Genomic DNA, 15,029 nt, shown 5'->3' with positions numbered 1-15,029 from the left:
ATAGAAACCACTTGCTTTTAAATTTATTGGACCAAAGGGAGCTACGAAAGTCTGAAATAAAAGCTGCCTGTTCTATTGTATGCTTCAACTCCAGGACTAGAAGCAGAATTTGCCTGAAGCAACAGTATGCTCTAGCTTCTTTTTTTTAGAAATTTAAAAAAAAATAATAAAACAAAAACATTGTCAATCATTTTGATGTCGTGTTTCCTAAAATATTAATACAAGTTGTTAACAAAACAGAATTGCATACAATAGACAAAGTAAAATTAAAATTCACTTTGAATGCCATGCCCTCAGCTGGTATAAATCAGCACCATCCCATACATAGAGTGTCAAAAATTTCAGACCACTCAGCTACTTGAAAGGACAACTAATCTACCAAATCAGCACTTCTAGTCTAACAATGAGACAGGGACATTCTAACACAGCATTAATGGTTATTTCAATGAATGACTGGAGATCTCATACAGAGGATGATAAAACAGAATCAAAGAAATTTAAGGTGGAAGGAGTCTCTGGAGGTCACCAAGTCCAGCCTCCTGCTAGAAGCAGTACTATTACCAAAACCAGATCAAGTCAGCCATTACTTTGGCCATTTCTTGAAAAACTGGAGGATGTAGATTCCACAAGCTCTCCAGACAACCATAGATATCCCCTGCTTTGAGGTTAGGATGGTATAATGATCTCTGTAGCACAGAAGAGGCTACGATAAAAACTTAAGATCCCTCAGCAGCACTGACAGCACTGAGACTTGCTGCATTAGAGGTGACTGGAACCAGTGGGCAGTAAGATTGCCACAGAAAAGGAAAAAGAAAAAAACAAGCAAGAATTGAAGTGAAGATCATGAGAAGAGACCCTCCAGGATAGAATTGCTCTTCCTGCTGCTGCTGCTGGAGGCAGTGGTTATTTCTTTGGAAACAGTTATTTTTCTTTTGGCCTCAAGATCTTTTTCTATTCCAGTTACATCCTAACGCTATTCCATATATCCTAACACTATTCCTCAGCAAAAGAGGGAATATATTGCATGCCTGGCTTTCCAGTGCTCTGGCATACACAATGAAGTCCTCAACATTTTGCTCTAGGCAACTACTTATTTTCCTTATGTTTAGAGTCAGTCCAGGAGCAGAGCAGTGTTCTGCTGTGCACTGTGACCTTTATAAATTATAAATGCCATCCTGCTCACATTCACAAATTGTGGAGGACTATGGTTGAGTGAAACTCTTTCCACTGATTTGAATGAACTTTGAATCAGATCCAAGTGGGGAAAAGCTTTTTGCCTATTGTGGTGGGTTGACCCTGGCTGGAAGCCAGGTGACCACAAAAGCTGCTCTATCACTCCCCTCAGCCGGACAGGGGAAAGAAAATACGATGAAAGGCTCATGGGTCAAGATAAGGACAGGGAGATCACTCACCAATTACTGTCATGGGCAAAACAGACTCAACTTGCAGAAATTAGCTTGATTTCTTACCAGTCAAATCAGAGTAGGATAATGAGAAATAAAAACTAAATCTTAAAACACCTTCTCTCCACCCCTCCCTTCTTCCCAGGCTTAACTTCACTCCTGATTTCTCTACCTCCTCCCCACCAGTGGCACAGGGGGACAGGGAATGGGGGTTGCAGTCAGTTCATCACACGTTGTCTCTGCAGCTTCTTCCTCCTTAGACTGACTTCTCACATTCTTCCCCTGCTCCATTGTGGGGTCTCTCCCACAGGATAGTGTTCTCCACAAATTTCTCCAATGTGAGTCCTTCCCACAGGCTGCAGTTTTTCATGAACTGCTCCAGCGTGGGTCCCTTCCACGGGGTCACAAGTCCTGCCAGCAAACCTGCTCCACCATGGGCTCCTCTCTCCATGAGTCCACAGGTCCTGCCAGGAGCCTGCCCCAACACAGGCTTCCCATGGGATCACAGCCTCCTTCAGGTGCATCCACCGTTAACCTCCATGGGTGCAGGGCACAGCTGCCTCACCATGGGCTGCACCACGGCACCTGGAGCACCTCCTCCCCTCCTTCTCTGACCTTGGTGTCTGCAGAGCTGTTTCTCTCACATATTCTCACTCCTCTCTCTGGTTGCAGTTGTTGTTGTGCAGCAACTTTTTTCCTTCTTAAATATGTTATCCCAGAGGAGCTACCACCATCGCCAAGGGGCTTGGCCTTGGCCACTAGTGGATCCATCTTGGCACCCCTGTATCTCCCCCGCTACCAAAATCTTGCCATGCAGACCCAATACACCTATACAAACTTCAGATTTGCCCATGATAAAAGGGTCACATAACTTCCAACTAAGGCAATTTCTGTGTGCTGATTTTGCATTACTACTGGTAGTGAAATGAAGCCAAAGTTTGCAGTCATTTGCAAAATAAGATTAAGTCAGCCAAATCTAAAAGAGGATTTAAGTACCTGAAACATGATTTAAGCAAACTAGTAATCTCAGCTGAACACCATGATCGATAATACCCTATTAATTGCCACCTAACACTAGAGGCACCCAAGATTATTAGGCACCTCCCTTTCTGATCTGAAAGCTACCTGGAGACATGTAGTTTGGTGTTTAGTTCATGACCAGAATGAAGCTGGAATGACACCTAGCTCATGCCAAAGCTCTTTGAGATAGCATTACACTCACCTGTGAGACACCACATCCCCCAGCATAGCAGGTGGCTAGAGGAGATTTAATAGTAACAGAGGACAAATTAACAAAGCTCTAGCCTAACTTCTCTCAAACTGGAAATATTAGAGGAGAAAATCAGACAGGGGCATGTTCCAGTTCTTATACTCTAGCTTTCAAGTCCTTACCTCAAGGGATAGCCAGGTTCAACATCATCCTTAACCTGAAGCAGTTCTAACCCTAAGTTCTCTGTTTGCCACACTGCCCAGTAAACTAGAGGGTTTCCCAAGCCTCCTGTCAAAGCAGTGATATTATATATAGAGAGGATGAAAGAACGATGGTCTGAGAGAAGGACAGGCAAGATGCAGTATAGTTTTTAAAGCTGAGTGCTTCCAACATTCAAATGGGAGATCTGTTCCCTTCTCAAAGCCCACTTAAATTTTATTTTAAGCAGTCATCAGAAAAAAAACAGAAACTGAAACTTTGGAAGAGTGGCTCTCAGCAGCTACTCTGAAGAGAGACTGTCAAACTCTGGCTCGTAACTCAGGTGTCTGGACTCTAGAGAGTGGAGTTCAGAATAACCTGGTGCTTAATTTGTTCCCTTGCCTCACTTGAGGCAGTACCGTGCTGAGCAGGCACGTTTCTCATACTGCTCTGACAAGTCACTAATGCTTTCTCATGATCTCCATTTAATCTGTACTTAATAACCTGGAACCACAGGAAAGGAACATAGAATGGGTGAATGTTGCACAGATACTGTCCTGAAATGTTGGCTTAAAAACAAAAATGAATGTGCTAATCCTAACCCTGCCAGTGTGGATCACAAAGTCATACTAAAATGTAAACCAGAGCACACTTATTATAACAGTTTCAAGACTTTGTAGGCCATGTGTCAAGGCTCAGACACTCTTCAAAGCCATGCAGAGAAACACAGGAGCACGTTTCTGGTTTTTGTAACTCCCATAAAAATGGTGTTTCTCCCTCTTCTCCTTAAACAGAGAAAAACTTAAAACCTAAATAAACTTGGAACTACCCCCTATTATGGCTCTTCCTGATGAAAAATATTTTTAAATGTTGATTTTGATTTTATTCTAGCCTTAGCTTGTTATGTGGTTGTGTAAGGATGTAAGGCTGTACAAATGATCCCTTGGACCATGCTAGAAGCAGTGGTAGTGTAGTCTTCGGTGACAATCCTGAGAAGTCAGTGCATTCCTTCCTGGTGTCACAGTATCAGTTAAGGAACTGTTTCCGTTAAAGACTTAATGATAAAGGTGCCTGACTAGCTCTAATTGTGCTTGCTTGAATGTACAGAAACACTCTAGCCACAGCAAAATGAGGAAAATCTTCTTGTAGGTGAAAAACTTTTTTTGCAGCTGTATACTTGAAAATTTTTGAGAGGATTATTTCCTAACTATTTGATTCCTTTCCTAACTATTATGGCATCTGAAAGTTTTAATCCTACATCAGAAATCTTATACCAGAATCCCTGCATACATGCCTTTCCTCTCCTATGAAGAGCAACAAAAGCCAAAAACACCTTTCCCTGAAAGAGCTAGCGGTGTGAATACATGAAAAATTAAAATATATTCAAAATTTGCCATGTAGAAAAGCCCTACTGAAAATATCTGTACTGTGCATTCCAACTGAAACATTTGCAGTTTGAGATAACTGATACAGAAACTAGTTATGAATAAATTTGGAAATGCTAAGGAAGAATAAATCATATAAAATACAGACTTAAAAATATTTACTCAAAAAGTCATTACACAGTCTATTTCACTTTTTACTGTTAACTCATAATTTTGTGGGGATTTGGGGGGAATGGAAAAAACCCACCAAACTATGGATAATCACGTAGTTTGGCTTTATCTTGTGTATCTTCCATATACTGTAGTTGCTAAAGTTAGCACAGTCCAATTAAAGGAGGCAGAGGTTCAAAAGAAGAGCTTCCAAGGAGGCAGGATTCTACCAGCTTTACAACAGCAGCATTGTTTCAGCTGACTCTCCTGATCATGCTCGTGTCCCTAGAGGAAGCTGTAATTTCTGGGCATAGCCTCAGTGTAACAAACCCATCAGTGTTCAGTACCTTCATATGTTGCTTCACCCTATGTCTCATTTTTAATGATAGCACTTACTCACTGAAAACCACCTATGCCACACATTCACCTAAAAAGTGTATGTGGGTTTTTTTCCCCGTAAGTGGAAGATAAAATAAGCTACAGAGGCAGACTGAATGGTAACACAGATGTGACCGTGCTCTAAAAATTATTCTATCATATACAAATATAATATATTGAAAATTAGGGGAAAAAATTAAAGAGCACATACTACTGACCAAAAGTAAGCATGATACTATAATGAGAATTGCAAAATTAAATTAAAAAAATAAACAAACCACAAAGGGGGAAAAATTATAATACAAACATCAACATTTGAAAAGTAATGGAGAAAACTCTCATTGCAGTCATGGAAGGAAGAACAGCAGGTCAAGGAGATGAGGAAGTAGGAGAAAGATCAAGGAAGTTTGCATATGTAGGGATGAAAGGGAAAAACAAAACTGGAGACAGTGAAATGTATTAACTGCAATAAATTTTATTTCCTCAAGGTTTTTCCAAGAAAAGACAATGAATGCACAGCTAGTACTGTACAATGTTGTTTATATGATTCATACTTTCTGAAAATATGCAGGCAAGTAGAGGCAACTCCAAGACAATCAGTTTTCCAGAAATGATTGAAATTTGCCACACATATTCAAAGCAAATAAGTTGAAATATTTTCTTGTAAGAGAAAGAGCCACAGATCATTTACAAAGTAAAACTGAAACTCTCTTCATTTTTGCATAGACACTTCCTGAATGAGATTGTATGTCCCATACAGTTTTCATGGTGAGCCCCATATTTTGCTTGCTGAAAGGGCAGGATATGCAATACAGCAAGACAGATCTTTGGCTCTGTTGAGGGACTTGAAAGCCCATCTTTGGATCCCACAAAAGAGAAATTTATGAATGAAAGCAAAGATATGGGTTAGAAAAGAACTCAAGATGCCATCTACTCTACATTTCTGCCTTAGGAAGAATGACCTTTATCTGAGACATATCTGAGAGGTATTTGCTTAGCATGTGCAGAGATCTCTATAAGCTCCTCAGGCAATCTATTTCAGTGCTCAGCATCATTAGTTACTGTGACTTTCCAGCTTATTCATGACCTCAGAAAACTCTGGCCCAACGACTTCCTACAGTTGTGAAGGCAGGGTCAGGCCTGTAATGTGTCCATATCACATCCGAGCATACATGAATTTATCAGTTCCTAGCCAAGTAGTTCAGAGCTAGTCTGGAACTTCCTCAACAACACACTGCTGTTCAGGGCATATTTTCTGTTTTGTGTTTTTAAGATGGCAAATAATTTTCAAAAAATTTTCAAAAAAACAGAAAATAAATGTTAACAAAATTTAAAAAAAAATTTTTACAAGGAAAAATATTTTCCTGAGAATATGAAAATACCTGTGCCAGAGTTGATATATAAAACCTAGAGATCCCTTGTGGGGATGATAGTAACGCAACACATAGAACTTCAAATGTGGATTCCTGGTTTGAACAGCCTGGTAGCCATAGCATGGTGCACAGGAGTTCATGGTCCCAGAAATCAAAAGATTTTCAGTCACAGATAAGAGGAAACTCCTTTCTTAGGTCCAAATTACCTACCTAGCTGGGAGTGAGGCCTAGTTTCTCAATGCTGAGCCAAGAAAACAGGACAGTGTCCAAATCTATCCTTAGAAAGAAGTCTTATAAAACCTCTTTTTGATCCTTCTCATTTTTGATCATCCCTGGTTCTCTCCCATGCACAGACATTCTGGCAAGAGAGGAAGAACAGGACAGTATAGACAAACATGACAAAGTAACAGGTACAGCATTACCAGCTCCAGCAAATGTAGAAATTAAGCTAATCCTAGACCTTATTGCAAGAATTCCAGATAGGTCACACCACATGGTCTCATTAAAGTTACTACCACTCCTAAAAAATTTGTCTTGCCTAGATTTGATCAAATTACAAGTAGCTTTTCAACTGCAAAGCAGTCAGTCAGACAGCAATATTCTGCAGCTGTGAAAAGCACCTGCTCCCAAATCTCAATATTCACCAGTGAGCTTTGGGTCCAAATGGAGACGAAGAATATCTTCGCTCCCTAAGATCAGGGCTGAGAGACATTTGTGAGCTAAAATTAATTGCCAATAATAAAGATCAGCTGCTCCCATCTCCTGCTGAGCTTGCTTATATATCCCCCTTTTTTTTTTTTTTTTTTTAAATATCTACCTTCTGCTGCAGGTACTGATTGCACATACTTGTGTTGACATCTCATGGTGGTGAAGCTTCTAGAACTGCCTTATGTTTCAGTTGCAGGACACCTTGTCATGTCCAGTTCCAACATCTGTTAATTCTGTGCCCCCAACTTTCATGATTGCCTGTAGTGCCTCTGCTCTTGCTACTCCAGTGGCTTATCTCTTTCCAGACCTTGTAATCTTTTTCCAGAGTTTCTGAGGAAGGAAGAAGTGAGAAAGAAAAAAAACAAGAGCTACCGTTGCATTTTTTGCAAGCTCTGAATTGCAGAGCTTTCTCCATCTCCACCTCTCCTGAAAGAAGTGGTGGTAGATGCTCTAATAATGAGGAACAGTGGAGAGTTTTGTAAGTCCCTGCTTGTACCTGTCACTGGGTATTTTCTTCTCAGGGGTTGAGGAAATGGGATGGCACCCAATCAGTGGCATAAGACACAGCAGGAAACATGGAAGCTAAGTGTTTCATCTCATTGCCAAGCTATTTTTGACCCTAAGAGCAAATGTAAAACACAGTCCAAGAGATAAGTCACCTAAACTTGCTAAACTGCAGCTCTCCTGATTACCAGCAGAGAAGGCAAGCAGGGATATCTAAGCAAATGGGTTAATATCACTCTAATACAGTGACTCAACATGATTGAGCCCCTTAAGTATGACTGTTTTGACTAATGAGTACTTAACATTAATTATAGTATTCAAAGCACTTAATTAAGACACATAATTAAGACACATCACACAGGAAGGTCAGCACTATTTTTCACTTGTGAAAACTGGAGAAAGGAAATTACTTGGATAGGGCCACACAAGTGAGTCAATGACAGGCAGGGATGCAAAGCCCAGGCTGTCTATCTAGGGCATTCTCTCATGGATTGTAGTGCATCTCAGCAAAAATTAGCAGAGGATATGTTTTATGTTTTTATGCATCTCCTCCAGTCATCAGGTATATTGATGCATACATAATATACCTAATATACTGTGGTGAATCATCTTCCTATGTTGGCACTTCACACTGTATCTCTCACTCTGAGGAAGCCAGGTCTCTGATCAGTCTCTTTAGACATTTTCCATGTCTAAAACTAATTTTTCAAACAGATTTTAGAGAACAAATTAATTATGTTACCTAGCTTATCATGTCCGTTTTTTAGAGGCTTGGGACCACTTCTAAAATACAAATTGCTTACCGTAATAATGAACAAAGAATGCCAATTTATGTCAGCTGAGTTAGTGGCCTAATGGCTGTTTTATACCACTGGTTTTGCAGTGTGTAGTATTCAGCAAGAATGGACTGATCCATGGCATAAATATCCACAAAGAAACACCACGTACTTTGATTATTAATAGCATGAACAGACAGCAGCTATATCAATAATTTGCTGCCAATAACCTTTATAATTGCAGGGAAATCCCAGGTTCACTTTAGGGTTTCTTTCTTTATCCATGGACTTTGGAAACGTTACTACAATTAACAGCAGACAATACAAATACTATTTCATAGTTTTCTGGAGAGTTTTTTTTAAATGTAGTCCTCTTGATCTTTACCAGCTGTTCAGTCAAATTTGGCATAGGCCTGTTTCTTTGTATACAGCCTGCAAACAATGTGGATTGTAAAATGAGTAGGGCACAAACCCAATTTCATTTGCAGGCTGGGATTCCCCTATGCTTTTACAGGGAATCTTGGTTGATAACTGTGTTTACTATTGGGTGAGGCATGGAGACCAAGCCCATTGTATTTAACCTTTGAATACCAGAATATCAGATGAGCTCTAAAGCCAGGCATTAAAGTAAGGAAGGAGAAATAAATCATTATACATAATAAAAGCTTGATTGTTCCTTTGCCATCTCTCAACCCACAATTGTATATTTTTATGCTGTTTAAATTTTCATGTAATGCTTTCATAAACATCCAATGTTCTTTTGTTTTTTCCTTTCCTGTACTGAACAGAAGTACAGTTTGTGGTATAGTAATGAAACCTGGATATTGCCTTATACAAGGCAATGCAAGGATGTCTTGCTGAATACTCATGGTAAACTAAGAATGATTCATAAAGTCATAATAAGATCCAAAATCTAAACAGTTCAGTGTGAAGGGCTTTTAAGTCACATACCTCAAGACAGTTATGTCACTATTTCCCTCTTAAGTACAACCAGTGCTTCACTCTGATAAGGAGTACCCAAGACGGTCAAAATTGCTTACAAATAGTCAAGGGACATAGTCACCTTAAAATCTAGTCTGCTGGTCAAACTCAACAATTTCTGTTATTAAACCTGCTCAAAACCTTCTGACAATACCCACAGTTTGAAAAATGCAGAAAAATGCAAATTAATTTATTTTCATTACCCTATTTCTTTATGAAGAACCACACAACCTCACGGTTGACTCTGCCAAAGGGGAATCCATTATAGAAACTTATGGGAAAACTTCATAAAGAAAAAAACAATCTTCTATAATACTCACTTGGAGCAATTGCAGCTACAGAAAACTTCTGATAGTTTTACAATTACAATATCTTATTATCACATTAAGCAAATTCCTAGGAAAAATGGCATTAATTCTCTACTTTGTGATGTGACGTGCTATAGCAGAAGGCAGCACACATATATTGCACATAGACAAAGACAAATTGTAACCCCTGGTTAGTGCCCCTATAAAGACCATTGAGCTATAAATTATGGAGAAGATAAACTGCACCCTTTTAAAGTAACTCAGGTAGGAATGGAATTGAGGCCACAAACTGTGGTCGGTTATGTAGGGAAATTGAAGTTACTTCCAAAGGAAAAGAAAGAAGGAGTTTTCTCTAACAAGCCAGTCATGAGACTCTAAAGTTCATGTAGCTAAAATGCTTTGCTCTAGATTGAAAATGTTAAGCTGGCAGTGATTTGTCCTGTTGAGATCATTATTGTTCCCAGTGAGAAAACATTTTTGACTTAAAAAGTCATTAATGCATTCAAGATTCTACTGAATACAACTAGCGGAAACGTTACATAGAGGACATGAATTGAATCCTGTCTTTAACATCACAAATGATTGATTGATTCCATTATTCTGGAAACAATGTATTTCCACTGTAAATTAAAAAAAAAATACACCTTTCTCAGTTATCCAACCTACAGTATTGGAAAAGTTGTAAGACAAACTCTTGAAAGCAAAGGAAGGGATCCAGTTTACCAAACCTCAGGGCTGTCTATATCTTAGACATCTAGTGAATCAGTCTTCTTAACATAAATACCTAAGATATGATGGAGAAAGATGCCCTTTCAGGTCCTCAGAAGTAATCCTATCCCCTAGACTGATTCACTCCAAAAAAAGTTGCTACTGTTTTTTACATGTTGAGACTGATAGTCATACACTCTTTGGAGAGATAGCACAGTAAATCATTTCTATACTAAACTCTCATTGCAGCAGACCAAGGAGCACAAATCATTTAAAATACACGTGTGTTTGCATTCATAAACGTAAGTACATAAAATTCTTGAAAAGTGCTCAGGTATATCTATAGATTAATCTCTTATGACTATATTTTATTATTCTAAAAACACTAAGTGGATAGAGACTACAGAATTTGAATGTAGAAACATTAAACAACTTTAAATATAGAAGGGGTTTTTTCCCCTCAGTCTGGTATTTTATAAGCATCTTTATTCCTGATATTTTCTAGGATAGATGTATAAAATATAGAAGAAATTCCTGAGACATGTACTAACGTAATATCTGGGTAGTACTACCACATTTAGACATTCTTTGGTACGTCTCATTGCCTGACCTAAACACTGACATCTTCAAGCAGAAGTCTGTACAGACAGCCAAATTCTTTCATGCCATCAATTCCACTTCTCTGTAGCAAGTACAGAGTTAACATCATCTGCTAAGACTGATAGTCAGATTCCCTATTGTTTTATCCTTTTTAAATTTATCTTTCAATTTACTCTATTCTTATAGTTTCAGAATGCCAACAGAAGCAGACTATCTCCATACTGCCCCTCTGTGGGGATAGTTGGAAACATACAAAATTCAAAGTTATTAAAGAGATGGTATGGCTCACACTCCACTTTTATGCACATACATAAGTCATTAACATTAACATTCATCACAGAAAATTAAAAACAGGTTTTACTCTTTCTCAAGCTTAATTCATTTACTCACAGGAAAGTCAGTGTTCCATATATTCCTTACACAATTAGCAATTTCTGAAACTTCATGTTCCTCCCTCCCTCATCTCTTTGGCACCACTGCTGTTACAAAAACTGACTCTCCAAAGTAATGAATATGAACTATATCATTTTTTTCAAATACGGAAAACAGATTTTACAAGGTACTAACACCACCAGTTGGAAATACTGTAAAATGCATTTTCTTACTCCTAACAGTCATCTTTGCCACTTCAGATACTTAATTCAGAATGAGAGGAATATGAAGTGAATGTTCATTCAGGACAACTGAAATATTTTTCCATTTTGCTTTCTTGCTTTTCTTACAATTATTTTGACAGCATACAACTACTATATTAATAGATAGCAAATAGGAATAAGAGATTACCTGAGAACATGAAAGTCCACATTCTTCAATCCTGGGAATAATCTGACAATCCAAAGTCCAAAAAAGAATTACTAGAAGAATCTGAACATGAATACTTATCATCCTAAATTGAAAAAAAAAAAAAAAAAAAAAAAAAGAAAAGGCAAAACCTCAGAAGAAACCTTCTACTCTGACAATTCTCCCTCTCATGCCAAACTTTAATATGATTTTTAGTCCCTCCCACAGCACCTCTCAGCTCCTCCCTCTAAAACTTTCCAAAGACAGAAAATTGCTAGTTGTGGGAAATATAAAGCCTGTTCAACTCATTTCTTATGTTCCATAGTGAAAAATCGGAAATGTGAATTTCTGACAATCACACTAAAAGCCTTTTCCTTCTGGATTTCATCATGTCAGCTTTAGATCAGTTTTTGCAAATTTCTTTTCTGTAAATTCTATGTAAATGAGAACTTTGTTTCTAGAGTGATGTATCAGCAGGTTAACTGGAATCCAAATGCATTCTTATGTCTACTTATTTTCCTGGGTTTCTAATGCATTGAATAAAAAGAAAAACAGCTTTGCTGAGGTGGGTAGTCTTGAAAGATTGGTTTCTTGGTTTTCACCAGCAGGTAAAACAGATTCTTTTACCCTAGAAATGTGTGCCTTGAACTTATTTCACTTATTATTTAACTGTATCAACAGAAGCCTCTTGTTCTGTAGCCTATCTCCAGTTTTTGGATTTTCAACACACTCCAGAAATATGCATGCTTTGCCAAAGAAGCTCTGAAAGCAGGATAGGAGTGAGTCACAACACCTCAATACCTGTTAGCACAACAAAATGCTCAGGAATGCCTTTCTGAGTGCTACCTTGCATAGTCTCAATTGTCATCACAAGGAATAAGTATTCCAAAAAACACACACTCTTGTTCATGTGGAGGCTATACATGGTGTGCTATGCCCATAGGTGGAATAAGGAGTTATTCCTCCACAGAGAGGGCATGCTCACAACTAAGAGAAGTATCTTTCAGTAGAACACTGCCAGACCCCAAGTCTGCAGTGCTCTTGCAAAACTTTTTACATCAGTTAAATTAGGAAGTTCACACTTAACACCATCTGGTAGAATCTGACTTTACCAATTATTTTTTTAATAAACAGGTAAAAGACAATGTCTAGTCTGCCATTGTATCTACTATACTTGTATTTTAGATACTTTCATGTGAGTCCAGTTGGTCAATTTTCCAATAAGACTTTGGTTTTGGAAGATAAAAAGCAGTATCAATCACAGTACTAAACAAATTGTTAATGAATTATTTTGGTTAAAAGTAACAATGAAATTTTGTCATCCATACAGAAAAATACACCAGATCAAAGATCCACCCAGTCCACTCTCCTGTGACTAACAGGATCAGTAGCAGATGCTTAGGAAAAATAATAAAGATGTTAAATATGTTACTTATTTTAAGATATGTGGCATTTATATTTTAACCTACATAGGGAATTATTTTAACCTATATTCTGCCAAGCTCCAATGACCTGGATCTTATGGATTTCCTGAACTGAAAGCCATGTGCACATCACTGGTTTTAATAGCTGTTTCTGGACCGTTCTTACATGAATTTGTACAACAGCTCTTTGCATCTATTTATCTTTTTGGTTTTCAATACTTCTTGTGGCAATGAGTTACACAATTAAACTACTTTTATTTGCTTTGTTTTGATTTTAAAACTGCTTCCAAATAGTTCAGTTGGGTTCCCCCCTTGTTCTTGCTTTAGAAAAAATAGAGAATATCCATTCCCATCTCACCTTTGCCAAAATAGTCACAATTTTATTGATTTCTAGCATGTCTCCCCTATTTTTTCTAAGATTAAGAATATACCTCTTCATTTTTGCTATACTGTTTTGTAAGACAGGGGATCCCACACACACAACATTCAGGACTGAGCATATCAAGGATCTTTTACACAATAGCACAGTGATGTTGACTGAATCATCAGAAGCATGATTTCCCTCTACCAAAAAGCCATTTTGACTCTCCTTAGTGTATCATTTACCTGTATGTCTATTGCAAGCACGCCAGTTCAGCACACACCACACTAGTTTTGCAGCTTCAATTTCAATTGCAATTTATGGCACCCTGTAGAACACCATTTGATTACTGTTTCAGATAGTCTCATTGTTTTGGATTATTTGTTTTAAACTTAGATCTGAGACAATTCCTCCAACTCACCCTTCAGTACGTTCCCCTATAATGAATTCCACTGCAAGCAAGCAAGGACTTCCTTTTTTTACTGTTGCATTAGATTTCTTGAGCAAAAAGTGTCCTTTCATATCTCCACTACTAGTCAGTTCCATAGACTTCTCCATTACTAGTCAGCTTCATGGACTTTTTAGAAGGTTTCCTTCTCATCATTGACTAAAAAGGATGATATTGACCTTTCTTTAAAATATCGTGTTGGGAGCTGCAGAAAGATGTTTTCTTACAGGTGTTCTGAGTTTTCCCTACATTACTTTTAAAGAAGCTCCTTGTGCCTGGAAAGCTTCTACCCTTTCAGCTGCTCCTTTTAACTTCCTTTTGGAGACTTATTCATTTTACATAATTCCTTTTTTACTTATACATCTGTGGTGGTGCAATTCTCACCCCTCCTCGCCTCTCCTTGTTGGGCTGCTTGGTGCTAGGTGTGATTGCACCCACCTCCCCCGAGCTATACACCAGTCTGTGGAGATAAGGACTGCTAACAGCAGTGAATCAGAACTTTAAGGTGCCCCTTTAACGAGCCTGGCTCCTGCCCTCCGGGTTGCTTGAAACGGTTATAACAGCCCATCACCTCCAAACGGCCTGGCACACCTGTGCCTGTGATGTGGTCAAATGGAACAATAACAGAGTTGCACATTCATCAAGTTGTTGTGCAACTGCTAGAAGACACCAGAATACTTTGTTGTTCGAGCTGGGTGTGAGCAGAGGGTATCTGACAAAAGTCAATTATCTTGGACCCTATAAATTGCAACCACAGGGGAGACCCTTTGAGCTCTCCTGGATCGTAGCAGGCCTGTGACCAGCATCTCCCCTGAGCTGGGACACCTCTCAGGTACCAAAACCCTTAAGGTGTCATCTGCTGCCAGAGCTGATGGAAGGCCAGGGAGAAGTCAACCCACTCGAGTCTCAATTATTGCCCATTGAGGAATGCCAAAGCATTGTGAGTATTTAAAATCAAGAGGAGGGAAATTTTACTTTGAGCTAACTTCTCCTTCACCCACTCTTTCTCTGCTCACTGGTGTGTGGGTACATACTTCATTCTACCAGATCCAAATACTTTTGTCTCTGTGGGTGTTTGTACGTTTTGTGTTTGTGTATGGGCATGTACATATGTATAGATTTAAGATACCATAAAGTAAGTTAGTGTGAATCTTGTCAGAATCTGTAGATAAGTCGCTATTTTTATAATATTTTCTGAATTATTTTGTAATGATCAAGTGCTGTTATTAATAAATCTAGATTTCCTGTTAAATCATTACTGTGTTAATACTTTCATCTGCAACAACATTAGCATAGCACACTTTTTTGGACGTTGAACTTGTGTCACTATTGAA

The 15,029-nt window shown here is 38.4% G+C and overlaps 1 protein-coding gene across 2 annotated transcripts in view; it reads right to left on the bottom strand.

Moving 5' to 3' along the window:
• Positions 1-11,807, bottom strand: part of IL17REL (interleukin 17 receptor E like) — a 48,485-nt gene extending 36,678 nt beyond the window's left edge. For both annotated transcript variants that reach the window (XM_074825489.1, XM_074825490.1), the window contains exon 1: positions 11,466-11,807. In XM_074825489.1, coding sequence (XP_074681590.1) covers positions 11,466-11,567 — 102 coding nt within the window. In that variant the 5' untranslated portion in view covers positions 11,568-11,807. The remainder of the gene's footprint in view (positions 1-11,465) is intronic.
• Between the last annotated feature and the right edge of the window lie 3,222 nt (positions 11,808-15,029).

This window comes from Strix aluco, chromosome 5 (genome assembly GCF_031877795.1).
Source record: "Strix aluco isolate bStrAlu1 chromosome 5, bStrAlu1.hap1, whole genome shotgun sequence".
Classification (NCBI taxonomy): domain Eukaryota; kingdom Metazoa; phylum Chordata; class Aves; order Strigiformes; family Strigidae; genus Strix; species Strix aluco.
Note: the sequence above shows the minus strand (reverse complement) of the source record. Positions and strands in the feature narration are given on the sequence as shown.